At 40.7% G+C, this 16,110-nt stretch overlaps 2 protein-coding genes across 2 annotated transcripts; one reads left to right on the forward strand and one right to left on the reverse strand.

Moving 5' to 3' along the window:
• Positions 1 to 1,328: 1,328 nt before the first annotated feature.
• Positions 1,329 to 10,237, reverse strand: umad1 (UBAP1-MVB12-associated (UMA) domain containing 1). The gene is made up of 4 exons (XM_063009645.1): positions 10,063 to 10,237; positions 9,813 to 9,900; positions 4,681 to 4,766; positions 1,329 to 2,647 (listed from the first exon to the last, which is right to left on the reverse strand). Exons 2-4 carry the CDS (start codon positions 9,895 to 9,897, stop codon positions 2,369 to 2,371), a joined length of 450 nt encoding a protein of 149 aa, XP_062865715.1. The 5' UTR covers positions 9,898 to 9,900; positions 10,063 to 10,237; the 3' UTR covers positions 1,329 to 2,368.
• Positions 10,238 to 12,341: 2,104 nt separating this feature from the next.
• Positions 12,342 to 15,186, forward strand: rpa3 (replication protein A3). Its single transcript, XM_062989312.1, has 4 exons — positions 12,342 to 12,556; positions 13,778 to 13,852; positions 14,202 to 14,313; positions 14,972 to 15,186. The coding sequence occupies exons 1-4, from the start codon at positions 12,458 to 12,460 to the stop codon at positions 15,052 to 15,054; spliced, it is 369 nt and encodes a 122-aa protein (XP_062845382.1). The 5' UTR covers positions 12,342 to 12,457; the 3' UTR covers positions 15,055 to 15,186.
• The last annotated feature ends 924 nt before the right edge of the window (positions 15,187 to 16,110 follow it).

Below are 16,110 nucleotides of genomic sequence, written 5' to 3' on the forward strand. Positions count from 1 at the left end.
AAGTTTAGTTACTGAGCTGCTCAGCTGTTTCCTGTCTGAATCCTCCTGCACGTTTCCTCTTTCCTCAGTGTCAGAGCTGCTCTAATACAGAACCCGGAAATCCTTCATCACATCATCATCATCATCATCACCGTAATCCCACTCTCCATGTGATCACACTCCACGTCCCTGCAGCACAAACTTACTGCAGCTCACACCGACAGGAGCTGCAACTACAAACACTGGTGCAGGGCGGCCGGGCGGGGCGTCACCACAGCAAGGGACAGTGGGCGGGGCCTCCGAACATCAAAGCCAAGGAAACCCACAAGCGCACAGAGCAAAGTCGATTTACACTTAATTTACTTTATACTAACTTTATACTTTACTTTATACTTTATACTTACAGTGCGAGTATCGCCCTAAAAAACATTTACATACTGTTCAGTGCAGAAGTTTACACACCCCTGCTGAGATGTCATGTTTTGTTCACTTTCGAAGTGGATAAAGTGGAAAATCTTTAACTGAAAAACAAACTTTTGGACAATTTACACTTTATTTGCCATATTTACCATAAATTAAAGATAAACTGTGGTTGGTGGAAGAGTTAATGCACATGCCGTCATACTTTCTGTATGCTCTGGCACTCACCTACTTGTTGACAACAAACTCGATCACATAAGTACAGCATTGATGATTTTTAATGCAATTGCTGCATTACAGTGTCTGACAGAGGAAATAAACATGTGATGTACAGAGTTGTACAAAAGTTTACACACCCCTGCTGAAATGTCATGTTTTGTTCACTTTAAAAGTGGAAAATCTTTAACTGAAAAACAAAAGTTTGCACAATTTACACTTTATTTGCTTAATTTACCATTAAAGATAAAATGTGGTTGGTTGTAAAAGTGGCACTCACCTACTTATTGACAACAAACTCAGTCACATTAATAGTACAGCATTAATTATTTGTATTATTTTTACTGCATTAGTGTCTGACAGAGGAAATGTACAGTGAAAGTGATGTACAGAGTTATGCAAAGATTAGATAAAATGTGGTTGGTGTAATACTTTCTGTATGCTCTGGCACTCACCTACTTAGTACAGCTTTAATGATTTATATCAGATTTACTGCATTACAGTATCAGGAAATAAACAAGTGATGTACAGAGTTATGCAAAAGTTTACACCCCCCTGCTGAGCTGTCATGTTTTGATCACTTTTGAATCAACTACTGAAAAACAAACGTTTACACAATTTACACTTTATTTGCTTTATTTACCATTAAATTAAAGACAAAATGTGGTTGGTGGTAAATGTGACACTCACTTACTTAATGACAACAAACTCTGTCACATAAAAATTACAGCTTTAATATTTGATATCACGTACTGCATTACAGTGTCTGATAGAGGAAATAAACATGTGTTGTACAGAGTTGTGAAAAAGTTTGGACACCCCTGGTGAATTGTTTCCTCCTCTAGTGGAATAAAAATTTGCAGCTTGGAATTTAACATATTTCAAATAAAATGAAAGAGGACAATTTATGGCACATTTAATATTTACACTTTTTCAATAAGTAAAAGGCTAAAATTACAAAAAATAATATAGAGGCATGTGTTTATTTTTACTCTGGGGGTCTAGACTTTTGTATAAATGTATACTGTATGAAACAATTTACATTTAATAGAAAGATGCAAAGACATTTGTAATCAAACCACAAAAGAAAAAATACAAATAAGTCGAATAAGCCAAAAATAAACACCGCAAACCAAAAGTTGCAATAAACCTCTGTAAAAAGTGCATCTTGTACGTAGCAGCACCCATATTAAACAAAAAACTCATCCCTGCTGAAACACATGGTGATTACAAGTAAAACAAACACTCACTGCAAACATTCAGGTCGAACGAGACTTTCAAAATCTGAAAATCTGAATACCGTTCATCCAAAAATGCCAAAAAGTATGTGGACACCTGACTGATTGCTGATTCAGTTAAAAGAGCGTTCAACACCTCAATACGATCATTATAAAGGGTGTCCATATACTTTGGGCAATTTGGTGTACATATCAAGTTGAGGCGGATTAAAATATTTTGAAACTCCACATGAATAACGGACCTGATACAGTACGATAGAGGAAAAATCAAGAAATACAAACACTTTATTGCAGCATTTTCATAAAACAAATGACTAAATTAAACATCTAAATCATTTCAAATCCCCCTTTATCTCTTTGAGATACGTCTGAATCCCGTCTCTACACAAGCACTTGGCTTTTTTGTGCTCCATGTAAACTCTAAATCAACAAAAAAACAATCATTTCATCAACCAACCGAGAACCTTGTTGCATCGTTCACAGAATTAAACCCGATGACAGTATTAAGGCTAAAATCACGGCTCACACAGCACCGAGTTCTCCAGACTGAAGTCGTAGCAGAAGCTGGCCAGGTTCTCGTTGATGTCTCGAGGCAGGCTGAACTCGGGAAGACCCGGCGGGCCGGCCTGCATGGCCAGGATGTGAGGAGCGAGGGTGAACGGAATGTCTCCGAGGAGGTCTGACAGGACTGGGACGGGATCCGTGTATGTCGGTTCTGCGGGAGGTTTGGAGACAGGGGGCGTTGGGGAGGGCTGGGCGGGTTCTGGGGATTTGATCAGCGCTGCACTGTGCGGCTGTAAAAAACACAAAATAAAGGAACTGAATCGGTCATGAAGCTTGTACATGTAGCACCAGATGAAAGGAATCTTTATATACACTATATATACAATTTCTGAAGCTACGTGTACAGTGAAGTTCACCTGTTGCAATTTAAATTGATTGGACTTACACTACATGAACAAAAGTACTGGGACAACCCTTCTAATGTGTTCATTCATAAAGACATTAAGAAAGGTTCGGCTTTGTAATAAACTGAAACATCAACTGAGGCTTTCCTGACCAACACTTGTGTCCAGCCATACAAATGCTGTCATCATTTGACTGAACAGGCACAAATCCCCACAGCCATACTGCAGAATCTTGTGAAAAGGCTTCTCAGTAGAGCGGTTGTGGTTCTAGCTTAAAAGATCACACAGAGATCACTCTGTTTTTGAAACGGGATGCTCAACAAGCCCTTGGATAGGTGTCTAAATACTTTTGGCCATATAGTGTAGTTTGAAAAGACACACCGGGATCTACAAGGTCCCACAATTTACACTGAATAGCCGAGACAAAAACCAAGACAAGGCTATGGCTATGAAAGAACATTCGAGTGCTCCCAGGACCACAGTGGAAGAACATTGAACTTTCCTAGAGTTCTGTTTGACCAAACTGGGCATCTGGGTACGAAGAGCCTTGGTCGAGGCGGCAAAAAAGAACCCAACGGTCACTTTAAAAGAGCCCCGAATGTCCTGTTCAGAGATGGAGAACCAGTTGGACGGACAACCAATCTGCAGGCTTCCATAAAGTACTGAATGAAGGATCTAAATACTTTAGTAAATAAGTCAAATAAGTCATTAATCTTAGTTTATATAGACTATAATTAGTTTATATAGATTGTAAAAATGCCAATTCTGTCCATTCTAAATCGAAAACACAGCACTATGAGGTGCACAAAATGAAATGTCCAGGGGTCTGAATACTTTCTGAACCAATACGTTTCACCTGTTTTCTTTGTTTATGCTTGTGAAAAGTACATAGTCACTCGTCTCCTCTCACTGTATAATCTCTTCTTAAATTAGCGTAGTGGGTTTGAACGTTTTCCTTCCATGTTACGATTCTGCGTGCGTTGAAATGTTCACTATTAAAGCTGACGAGCTGTTTTTACCCGCTGTGCCCACACGAGCTGCGGAGTGTGTTAAATTATCTATCGAACTCTTTGTGTGTAGAGGATGTGGGCGAAACGCTAAACACAACCTCGTACAAGCTAGTCATGCCCACGCTGCCTCAGCAACATGTTAGCTTGCTCACCTAAATATATACACGTATATTTATTAGTCTACTGCAGTGAACCGATCGGCCGCGCTCGGGACGTTAAGCTGCGCCGAAATCTGAAACCTGAGAACTCTGGGACGAGCTGGACGTGTGTGAAGCAGAAAATCTGCCGTTCGCTTTCGTCTTCCTGTGGCATATGCAATCTGCTGTGCTTACTCAGTGCCATGCTGCCAAGCAACCATGCCCGCTTCACACACACACACACACACACACACGAACTCACACACAGACACCTGCTCAGCAAATAAAAAGAAGCTTATCATTTGCTCAAGAGGAACAAATCCCCACAGAATAAAAGCACAAAGCGCAGAATGGGACGTCTTTCATCGGCCATATGGCTCTGGGTGCAGTGCGGCAGAGAGCCGTGTGGTGCCCGCTGATTCGGGCTCAGTAAGCGGGCACCTGCTGCCCACTCAGCAGAACTTAGACCTTCTTTTTTCGTGGTAGGCCCAGCACCGTTACGTCTCTCGGAGACACGCTTCACCTGCTTCAAACGTGAGACTGAGGTTACATTTCTTTCTGTGGACGGATGGGCATCTGCTGCTCGGTATCTTCTCACATCGTTTAAGCAGAGCATTTGATGTTCATCCTAAATGCTTGGCTCACACTTGGCATTCCAGTTCATGCACTCAGCCATTAGGAGGGTGGTACGTCAGACAGAAGTTCATTATTTAGTATTGAGGTACCTGCAACACTGGCACGGTGTTAGACGTAAAACACACACTTATCTCACCTTTGATGGCTGTATAATGACGTTGGTGGAGAGATAAGCTGCGTTTCGGCTCTGTCCACTCTGCCTTTGTTCCTCTGATGTCTCTCCTGTAAAGCAAAACATTAAATGTGGTGTGGTACAAAAGGAATGGTAATCTAAAACTCTAGACTTCTTTTATTATTGTTAATTTAATTCACAGTGGTAGCCTAGTAAGTAGAGCTATGGGTTACCAAGTGGAAGATTTTGGGTTTGAAACCTGGTGCCAGGGGCGCCATATAAGGGCTGTCCCTGCGCTCTGACCCTGGCTTCCAAACAAGCTGGGATATGGAGATAAATAATTTCATCATACTGTACACATACACAAGTACACCGATCAGCCATAACATTAAAACCACCTCCTTGTTTCTACACTCACTGGAGTGTCTAATAGAGTGGACACGGTATTTAAAAACTCCAGCAGCGCTGCTGTGTCTGATCCACTCATACCAGCACAACACACACGAACACACCACCACCACTGTCACTGTCACTGCAGTGCTGAGAATGACCCACCACCTAAATAATACCTGCTCTGTGGTGGTCCTGTGGGGGTCCTGACCATTGAAGAACAGAGTGAAAGCAGGCTAAACAGTATGTAGAGAAACAGATGGACTACAGTCAGTAATTGTAGAACTACAAAGTGCTTCTATATGGTAAGTGGAGCTGATAAAATGGACAGTGAGTGTCATCATCATAAAGGATCCTTCCCCACCTCTAAATACTCTCTATATCACATCGTAAGCAAATTCGAAAAGTTTGGAAGGTTTGCTAGGTGAAACGTCTAGTATGTTCTCCAAGATCTTTCCTCCCTCTTGACTAACAAGGGAACCTCAATGATCTAATGATCTGAAGGAACGATCTCACGAGACTCCGGTGGCCATGGCTGCCAAAGCTGGCAGAAAGCTCTGAAGAGGAAACACACCCACGGTCTCCCATGAGCCAAGAGATGTTTAATGAAAATCCAAATAACGGCATGGGTTATGGGAGTTCATATTTAAACAGACATTATACACGATATGGCCAAAAGTATTCGGACACCTGACCATGAGCTTGTCGGACATTCCATTTAAAAAACAAATGGTATTAAAATAAAGTGACCTCTATGTGATCTTTTCAGCTAGAACAACAGCAGCTCTTCTGAGAAGGCTTCTCACAAGGCTTTAAAGTATGGAAATTTGTGCCCATTTGATTAAAAGTTGCTGCAAAGTTGGACACATATCATTTGTGCATGGTTTGACCAGGATGGTGAGAAGAACTGGTGGCCTGCACACACAGAGAATGACTCCAAGCCCGATGAACACATTAAAAACAGACAAGCCAGGACTTTGGGCCCAACACTGGTGCCTGGTCTGGAGGTGGGCTCCTTATTAACGTTCCTGGTTCTGGAACAGGGCTCCAACAAGCTTACAGTCAGGTGTCAACTTACTGTCGATAATTTGGTGTATATACTCCGATCAGGCATAACATTATGACCACCTTCCTAATATTGTGTTGGTCCCCCTTTGGCTGCCAAAACAGCCAGCAACTGTGATGCTCTGTTTATTCTGACACCTTTCTATCAGAACCAGCATGAACGTCTTCAGCAGTTTGAGCTACAGTAGCTCGTCTGTTGGATCGGACCACACGTGCATCAATGAGCCTTGGCCGCCCATGACCCCGTCTCCGGTTTACCGCAGTCCCTTCCTTGGACCACTTTGATAGATACTGACCACTGCAGACCGGGACACACCCCACAAGAGCTGCAGTTTTGGAGATGCTCTGACCCACAATCTGGCCCTCGTCAAACTCGCACAGATCCTCACGCTTGATCATTTTTCCTGCTTCTAACATCAATTTTGAGGATAAAATGCTCACCTGCTGCCTAATATATGCCCCCACTAACAGGTGCTGTGATGAAGAGATAATCAGTGTTATTCACTTCACCTGTCAGTGCTCAGAATGTTATGCCTGGTCGGTGTTTATCACGATGCGTGTTTTGCATTTTAAAATGCGATTTTTTTTTTTCCATTACAAACATCGTATGTATTTACGTGAAAAGGCAACATCCGTTCTGTGTTTTGGAAATACACATCGACACCTTCGTTATAACGGAACGACTGGGTGTCATTTCCAGTGTTCCAAAACTTCTGGTGTCATTTTCAGTCTTCGCAACCACAAAGAAAATCGATCAGTTATTCGTATCTGCGCTGAGGACGCGCAGTAAAACTGAGAGGAGGAAAAAATAAAAACGAGACCCAGACGGAAGCTCAGAAGAACCACAGCTGCTCATGACTCAACCAGTGTAGTGTGGTCACGAGAGTTTCTGCTCTTCAGGACGTCAGATACAGACGCTGTACAAGCAAAACTCTCCCGGTTCTTCAGTGGAAAAACGTAGAACCAATTCATCCAAAGCTTAATTTTAATGCAAACTCCACACAGAAAGGACCCAGACCACTCCACCTGGGAATCGAAGCCAGGACCTTCTTGCCGTGAAGCGACAGTGCTACCCACCACAAAGCCAGGTCCATAAATACATTCTTTGACAGGGTTCATAGGGTTCATGAGGAAGAACTCCAGTGGCTTGCACAGAGCACTCAAATTAATCAGTGGAACACCTCTGGGATTATAAAATGCAGATTGTGAGCCGAGCATCTTCACAGGGACCAGTACATCTAATTCTGTGTGATAAGAAGTGGCCGACAAACTGCATGTGTCTGACAAATCTACAATTGGGGTAGAAAAGGCGAAATAAAAGAATGAATGAATAAATAATCACGTCAGGTGCAAGATGATGATTTAGAATCAATACTGAAGGCAGATCAACAACATAGATAAGAACGTTTCTGTTTGCCACATGCATGAGGAGAAAACTGACTTGTTGTATCAGCTGTATTTACCCAGTAACACAACCACAGATCTCTCCTCGTGTCTAGTTCAAGACAAGAAAGAGGCATTTAGTAGAAACCCACCAGCCCGGGTGGAATTTAGTCAGAGGGTGGGTTTAGTCTGGAAAAAAGGATGTGTATAAATTCTGACTGTTTCATTCATCAGAGAGAAACCATCGGCTTCGAAACGGCAGCTTCAGCCAAGAGACACAACGAGACCACCGGCCATCTGCACCCGCTCCTCACAGAGCCTTCCGGATTAAATCTGCACCATCGGTGGGAAATTATGGTGGCAAGAAAAAGGAACAGGAATCTGAGCCATACTGAGTTTTTCCGCAAGGAGAAATACTATTCTTCATGAATAGTTTATTATTCTTGCATTATAATCATGTTGCCTAATCAGTGGAAAAAACGGAACATTTCATTTCACACCAAAAACACCAAAACATTTACGTGTACACCATTTAGTGGACGCTTTTACCCAAAGTGACTTACAATTGTGACTGAATGCAGTGCAAGCAAGTGGGGGCCAAATGTCTGATACCACTTGGAAAAATCCTTCTAATTTAATATGATGTTATTTTAATGTAAACATGTTTCCCCCTTTTGCTGTAATAACAGAATGCACTCAAGCTGCATGGACTCTACTTCATGTTTGTACAAAACCTGATGATCCATGTTCACCCATCATCATCACAGTTTCACAACATCCCAAAGAGTATCTTGATGTTGTGAAACTTAATGTCACCAAATGAGTATCTTGTAATGTCACAGAATGCTCGGCTTTCTCCGTCTTCAAGAGCAGATAACTGTGGAGGAAAGTCTATGACACTGAACACTCCTTCATCCTCTTTGGTCTTTAAGTAGTTGTTTTAAAGCTTTGAGGTTTTATAATCATTCAAGAAAACTGTGACTGTGACTTTATAAATAAATGAATCCGAGTAGAATGGGCTACGCGACCAGCAGGGATCGTTTGTTCTGTAGTGAGTTGGTATTATGGTTTGGTGTGGACGATAAGTCACAAATACTGTAAAGCTTGTGTGTGCTGATGTATTCTGATAGAAACTATATTATGCCCCGTCCCACGTTTTTACAACTACCCCTCTGGGTTTCCCCTCACCCCGTATCTTGCGTTCTCATTGGCTGTAGTTCGACACCGCACTTGTTGCCACTCGCAACCTGATCGCAACGCCGTTCACACTACAGGATCGCCGACAAGTCCAGATATTTATCATGCTAGATATTTTTCTTGAGTCTGCGAGTGATCGAGTCGTTAAACAGTTCACACATAAAAAATCAGGGCATAAATAGTTGATAGGTAGAATATGAAGATGTCCATAAACTTTTGGTCACTTGTCCTTGTCCCTACTTTGACCGAGTTACACATCCCAGCAATAGTTAACCACAGCCCCTGTGTAAACAGGTTTTATGTCCCCACCAACCCCAGTACCTTAACCATATGGCTTTAGGTTATCCACATAAATAGTTTTCTTTAAGCCCTACTATTAAAATTTAACCAAGTTTAGAAATAAGCTCACATTTCTACTTTTCTACTCACATTTCACGTACTACACCAACTATAAATACTAATCCATTTCATAGAATAAACTGGGAGTTTTACTCTGACTGTCTGTGTGTGACGAGTACCTTCCCGTGCGCACTCAAGGTTCTGAGGACCCCCGCTTTCTCATATTCAGCAAATGACATTGGAGTAGAAGATCTGAGCAGCAAGATTTTTCCTTAAAAAAGAACTTTATGTTCTAGCAATAGTGTAATGTGAACTAGGCATTGCACATCCTGTCATTGCATCATCATCTCTTTGTGATGGTTGGCTACACAGACAGGGCAGTAAGTAACGTAACTTGCAGGACTATAATGTGGTTCAGTAGCTCATTTTCTGTTCTGGCTGTCTCGTACACTCGCTCAGTGGTGATCATCTTCCTCTACAAGATTTTCAGCAGTTTTCTAGACTGAATTCGTCTTTCTTTCTTTTTTCAGTACCCAGGCTTCACATTCTACTGGCCTGACCAAAGATTTTATCAATCGTAGCTAATCGAAGCAAATCTAAATCTACTTGGTCCAATCTTCTACCTTCCATCATGCTCTCCAGAACTTCCTCAATGTTCAGCATCACTTTAGTTTCAAGTGTATGACTTTACCAGTACATTTGGTGCATTATTATTTTTATTATTATCTTTAGGAGTATTAATAAGATTTATTTATGTATATAATGTATATTTTTGTTCATACCTATAATAACAAATCCATCAGTTTCTCTTTCGGATGATGGTGATGATTTCTTAGAATCCTTCCGCAGTCCGAAGAAACTCAGCATTTTCTGTAGCACATTAATAAACAGACTGTATATTAAACTATTTATTAACTAATTAAATGTAAATAATTCACATGTTTAATGTGAGCTTTAGTGAAATAAACAAAACATGTTAACAATGACGTCAGAATGTTAGCCAGTTAGCACGGTTAGCTCGAGTTAACTTACCGCAATTTCTTATTTCCTGTAGCAAAACAACTTCTTAATAGAACACAAACATAAATACCGTGTTATATAAACTGTTCATGTAATAATCTAACCATTTCTTTGGGTTTGTTTTGCGATATAAGAAAGTGCAACCAGTTGACACTTATTAGCTAAAGTTTCATGTTCACGTATGACTCTTCGTAACACTGCGCATGCGTGAAACATCCAGCTTTACACAGCACCTCACGTCCCAAATCATACAAAGTCCACCACATGGTGCTGTTTGCTTTATTTATTTACTTATTTATTAATGTCTTTGTTTAATTTACAGCGTCAGCATGATCAGGGTCGATTTTAATTCATTTATCTGACATCAGACACGAATTTTACTCCACAATCGAGTGATGCTTCTGTAGTAGGAACTATGAATACATGACAATTCTTTCTTTCTGGACATGTGTGTGATGAGACTGTGTATCTTACAGAGGAGAATCTGACTCTATTTCAGCACTGCTTAGTATACAAACAGCTCTATGAATAAAAACATTGGTGCTGATCCACAATAAAGGTCGTTGGTTGAAGCTACACCATCACCAAGATCAACCCCCTTAACCCTCATCTGCTTGTGCTGTAATTGGTTGCAATTGTGAGTTGCTCTGGATAAATGCAATGAATGTAAATGTAAATTGTACAGTTATGGCTCGGTGGGTAGTACTGTCGCCTCACAGCAAGAAGGTCCTGGGTTCGATCCCCAGGTGGAGCGGTCCGGGTCCTTTCTGTGCGGAGTTTGCATGTTCTCCCCGTGTCTGCATGGGTTTCCTCCGTGAGCTCCGGTTTCCTCCCACAGTCCAAAAGCATGCAGGTTAAATGGAGACACTGAATTGCCCTATACGTGAATGGGTGTATGTGTGTGTGTGTGTGTATGTATGTGTGTGTCTGCCCTGCGATGGACTGGCGCCATGTCCAGGGTGTTACTGCGTGCCTTGCGCCCACTGAAAAGCTGGGATAGGCTCCAGCATCTTCCCCCCCCCCCCGCGGCCCTAATTGGATAAGTGGTTAAGAATGTGAGAGAGAGAGACAGTTATGGAAAACAGCATATATTGGAATCCCAGGTAATGAGAAAGCAGATAAAATAGGCAAAGAACCAAACATAATGGTGCCAGTATCCAGAATAAAAAAAAAAAAACATTAAATAGATCAATATTAAAAAATCGCAGGAGAATCAAATTAAGATACACAACAGAAAGAACATCAATCTTACAGAATCTAGATGGCATTTAAACAGAACAAAACTGGGGATTTGAACCCCAAGCTAGTGCAATTTACCACTGCACCAACTGAGGCCCCCACCCCACCCCAAAAAACACCCATACTTTTATACTTCTTACTCTTACTAAAGCAGATTCATGTTCTCAGACTGGAATCTTCTAGTACTAGAGTACGGAAATGTTTACCACTCTGAATAAGAGTGTATGCTAAATGCTTTGAATGTAAATACCAGAAGCTTTGCATGTTCTTGTCATTTGTCTTAGATATAAAGATGAAAGAGCTGAACTACGGAAACAGTTACAGTCTTTTGTATAGAATAGAACAGAATAGAAACTTTGTCATTGTACATAGTACAACGAAATACTGTGTGGTACTTCTCAACATAAGTGAATCATATAAGAAGAAAAACAACAGCACTAAGAGAAAAACAACACAGACAAAAAACATATAGTCAATAATAGCAGCATATAAGATTTGAGGTGCAAAGTGGCAAAAGTAAGGTGTGAAAATGCGTGAGTTCCTAGAGGTTTGGACGGGGGTGTACAGAGGGAGTGATGGAGGTCACAGCCTGCTAGTCCGAGTTTTTATTGTCATGTATCTCCGTCCTGAAGGCAGAGGGACGAACAGTCTGTGTCCTGGGTGGGATCTGTAGTGATGTTGCTGGCTTTCTTCTGGAGGCGGCCAGCCCAGCATACACTGATTCCAGGTCTGGGAGTGAACTTTTTTTCCCTCTGGTATTAATAAAGTGATCTATCTACCACCCGGGCGGGGTCCTTCTCGTCTTGTGCTGTACCGCTGGCACATCATACATCATATATGCAGTGAATTCTATGCTGAGCATGAAGCCTGGAACTCACAGAAGATTCCCAACTATCCTAGCAGCTTCAGGTCAAGGATCCAGCCAGTAATCCAGTGCAGTAGAGCCTCCAGCCTGTCTGCACTCCAGCACTGTAGAGGGCGGTTATTGGTTCACAACCCTTTAATAAACACAGAAGAAAAAGCATACTTCAGTCGACAGGAAGTGCGTCAGTGTGTATTTGGCGGGTTCTGTGTGACATTCGCTGTTTGTTTGCATCTCTGCAGCTTAAACTTGTACATTAATTATAATAAATCAGTCATTAAAGCGTAATAAAGCAATAAAAGCGAAATGACGGGAGTGTCTGAGTCTCCTAAAGTTCGGATAAACAGCTCGATGCTTTCTCAGTATGTTAGCAGACCTGTGTGTTTCATAGGGCGTGTGGAGAAGGTAATCTTTACTTTTATTTATTTTTTATCACATGTTTATGTGTTGCATTTCACCAATTAGTGACAGTTTAAACTTTAAAAGTACACGCAGGGACATTAAAACCATTTTATGTAATCATTTGGGACCAAGGTAGTGTATTGTCACGGTATTCCGTACAGTCACAGTGTTCCGCACACTTGATATTAAATATAAAATTATTTAACAGTTTTATGCAATTCCAAGAAATAAACAAATTCCCTTGCGACTTGTATTTGTTCTTATTTGATCTCAAGCACTTAAACTCGAATTCTTTCTTTTTTGCTCGTGTACTGGGAGTAAATACAAAACCAAGAGCAAACTATGTAAGGTCACGGTATTCCGTACAGTCTCAACATTCTGTCCAAATGGATTAAAATATATTTCATAACTTTTATGCGGATTAAGAACGTTAATGGATTCCACTGCGACTGTTTTACGTATTTATTTATTTTTTTTCCATCTAAAAAGGCTAAAACTAGAACTAGTGGTGCACAGACAGCTATAATGAACAACGTCACGGTATTCCGTACAGACACAGTGTTCCGCACACTTGATATTAAATATAAAATTCTGTAATAATTATATGCAAGACCATGAAACAAACAAACTCCCTTGCGACTTGTATTTGTTCTTATTTGAACTCAAGCACTCAAACTAATATTCTTTCTTTTTTGCTCTTGTACTGGGAGTAAATACAAAACGAGGAGCAAACTATGTACGGTCACGGTATTCCGTACAGCCTCAACATTCTATCCAAATAGATTAAAAAATATATTTCATAACTTTTATGCGTATCAAGGAGGCTGATAAATTACACTGCGACTGTTTTATGTATTTTTCTTTCTTCTAAAATACTCAAACTAGAACTAGTGGTGCAATTACACCTATAATGAGCAAGGTCACAGTAATCCGTGCAGTCTGATTTATTATATGGACACCAAACAATGAGCTTGTCGGATATTAAATTCCAAAACCCTAGGCATTATGGTCCTGAGTGGAATTGTGGCCAATTGGTTGCAAAGACCAAAGGACTGGCTCACGATTGACATTCTAATTCATCCCAAAAGTGTTCAGTGGGGTTGTTATGAGGACTATGAGATTATATCTTTACAGGGATTGCTGTGTGTTCAGGTTCTTCCCCAAACTAATTAATCTGTACTATTTTTACACCTGTTTTCTTTGTTTCTTTTACTTCTTTTAAAGGTTAATCCGACTGGAAAGTCGTTCACGTTGTCAGATGGAGAGGGAAAGATGGCATCGGTGGAACTCAACGATCCTGTACGTGATCAACAACAACTACCACAACAACACGCATACAAGCACTAGAATGAATGATTATAATATATCTGGTACAATTGAAGTTAGAGGTTTATTCTAAATGGTTTCATTAATTTCAGTAACTTGGCTGATTTATTTTCCTTTGTCATACCTTTTTTAACCTTATTCTGGCCTTGTACCTCCAATAATAAAATATATTTAATAGTTTTTGTCTCCTTAGTACACAAATGTAAATTTCTTGTGACTATCCAGGTTGACCATACTCGGTATTCTTAACTGCTTCTAAATGTTTTAGTTCTACCACTTTACTGAAACAAACTACATTCCGTTTGTGTCTTTTCTCTCGTAGCTGGAGGAAGAGTTGAGTGGAATCGTAGAAGTGGTCGGCATGGTGTCCAACAAAGGAACCATCATGGCTTCATCGTACACCATCTTCAGAGACGAGAAAGGAATCTCGTTCGGTAAAGAATCACGTTTTATATTCTACTGAGGTGTTTAGTAATCCTACCAACACTGCTGCACTCATACCAGAATAACACACTACCATGAGGTTACCAGGTTGGGTAATGTCCATCCAAACAGTGCAATCAGTAAGGGTCCAATAAGTGGGGCTGCGGTCAGTACTTGTATACCCACACAGTTGATCTGTATGGTTGGTGCATCTAAGTACCAGATTGGTGTTCCTAATAAAGTGCTCGGTGAGTAGTACCATCTCCCTATCGTCACAGATTTCTGGCATTCGATGCGTAGTTGCGAAAGAGGGCAACACGAGCAGGGGTTAAGGGCCTCACTCAGGCGGTGGTGGGACTTGAACCATTGCCCATTAAAGCACAGATTGCTCTTCCAGTTTTAAAAAAGAACAGTAGCCTAAGTTCTGTTTGTATATAATTGCGTATGCACAGTAAGTTTATTGTAAGTCCTGGTGACCGTATGGATGCTGTTTCTCTACATGGTATCCATTCATCCATCCTCTTCCTCTTTTACCTTCAACTATCCCAAGCATAATTATTTTCCATGAGCCGATTCTTCTCATCATGTGTCCAGAATAAGAGATTCAGTTTGTGTATCTGAGGTTGTAGTGAAATCAAAATGTAATACTTTATTTTTACCTCTCTGCAGATTTGGAGCTGTACAACGAAGGGCTGAAGGTCGTGCATGATTTTCCTCAGTGTTACCCGTTCGAAGTTTCAACGAGTGGTTAAACAGCAGCGCCGTGATCCGTCACTCACTTTCTGTCCCTGATAGTTTTTTTATTGTGTTTGTTTTGTTTCATCCTTCTGTAAATAACTTGTTCTTGTGGCCTTTTTAGTTAATAAAAGAAATAAAATAAGGTGCATTTGGTGTCATTTGATTGTATTCGACTCAAGTAATTCATAAGAGGTGAAAATGTTGATTCATATCATTTAAAGCGTTATGTATAAAGCGATGAAGGAAAGATTTCTCCCTCCCTACTTCTCCACTTCTCTACAGTTGAAGGTTGTGGTCCAGAACTTCAACCATGAAGCTGCTGTGGCAGGAACTCAGACTTGCACTTCGTTATTAAGAGCTTAATGAAAAATGTTGAATATTAAGACGTGCCAATGTTTGTTTTTTATTTTTATTTTTTTATTGCGGCTCAAGTCGAAAGTTTGTGGCTCCTGATGTATTTTAGAAATGAAATGAAAGTTGGCTCACAGGTCAGGTCTAAATAAAAAGTCATTCCTGGTTTGAACACTGGGTGTCGCTACCGGTCTAAAATGCTCCACGCTACACCTAAACTTCAGGTGGGAGGTGGGTATGTTTAATTCGTCAGTAAACAGCTGCTGTAGCGACAAAATTTTTATTTATTTTACTGCACAGAATCCAAGGTCTGTCACGTTTTTTTTTTTCTAAATGCCCCCAACAAGAAAAGCTTGGACACCCCTGTTTTTCGAGGAGAGTCTAAAATACTTAAAGTGAAAATTATTTAGGGAATTTACCATCTACAGACTATAATATTATTAAAAGATTCAGAGAATCCGGAGAAGTCTCTGCACAGACAGGTCAAAAAAATATTTCGATTGAATTCGAAATAATAATAACAATGTCTGACTAGCGTCTGGAGGAAAGAAGCTAAGTGTGACTTTTATGGCGGCTGGATGAAGTGATGCTTCTCTGCAGTATATCATCACATTTAGACACTAAAAATGTCAGCTCGTTAACATGACACCCTTGGAGCTAAACTTGTAAACTTTGTGCCTCACCACAGGGTAAAACTGTGCTCGTTTACCTCCATGATA

This window comes from Trichomycterus rosablanca, chromosome 2 (genome assembly GCF_030014385.1).
Source record: "Trichomycterus rosablanca isolate fTriRos1 chromosome 2, fTriRos1.hap1, whole genome shotgun sequence".
Taxonomy (NCBI): Eukaryota; Metazoa; Chordata; class Actinopteri; order Siluriformes; family Trichomycteridae; genus Trichomycterus; species Trichomycterus rosablanca.

Coding starts and splice junctions, on each gene's coding strand:
- umad1 (XM_063009645.1), bottom strand. CDS start 9,897: ATGCTGAGTTTCTTCGGACTGCGGAAGGATTCTAAGAAATCATCACCA. Junction 4,767..9,812: donor TGATGGATTTGTTATTATAG/GTATGAACAAAA, acceptor TTTGCTTTACAG/GAGAGACATCAGAGGAACAA. Junction 2,648..4,680: donor TCATTATACAGCCATCAAAG/GTGAGATAAGTG, acceptor TGTTTTTTACAG/CCGCACAGTGCAGCGCTGAT.
- rpa3 (XM_062989312.1), top strand. CDS start 12,458: ATGACGGGAGTGTCTGAGTCTCCTAAAGTTCGGATAAACAGCTCGATG. Junction 13,853..14,201: donor CGGTGGAACTCAACGATCCT/GTACGTGATCAA, acceptor TTTCTCTCGTAG/CTGGAGGAAGAGTTGAGTGG. Junction 14,314..14,971: donor CGAGAAAGGAATCTCGTTCG/GTAAAGAATCAC, acceptor ACCTCTCTGCAG/ATTTGGAGCTGTACAACGAA.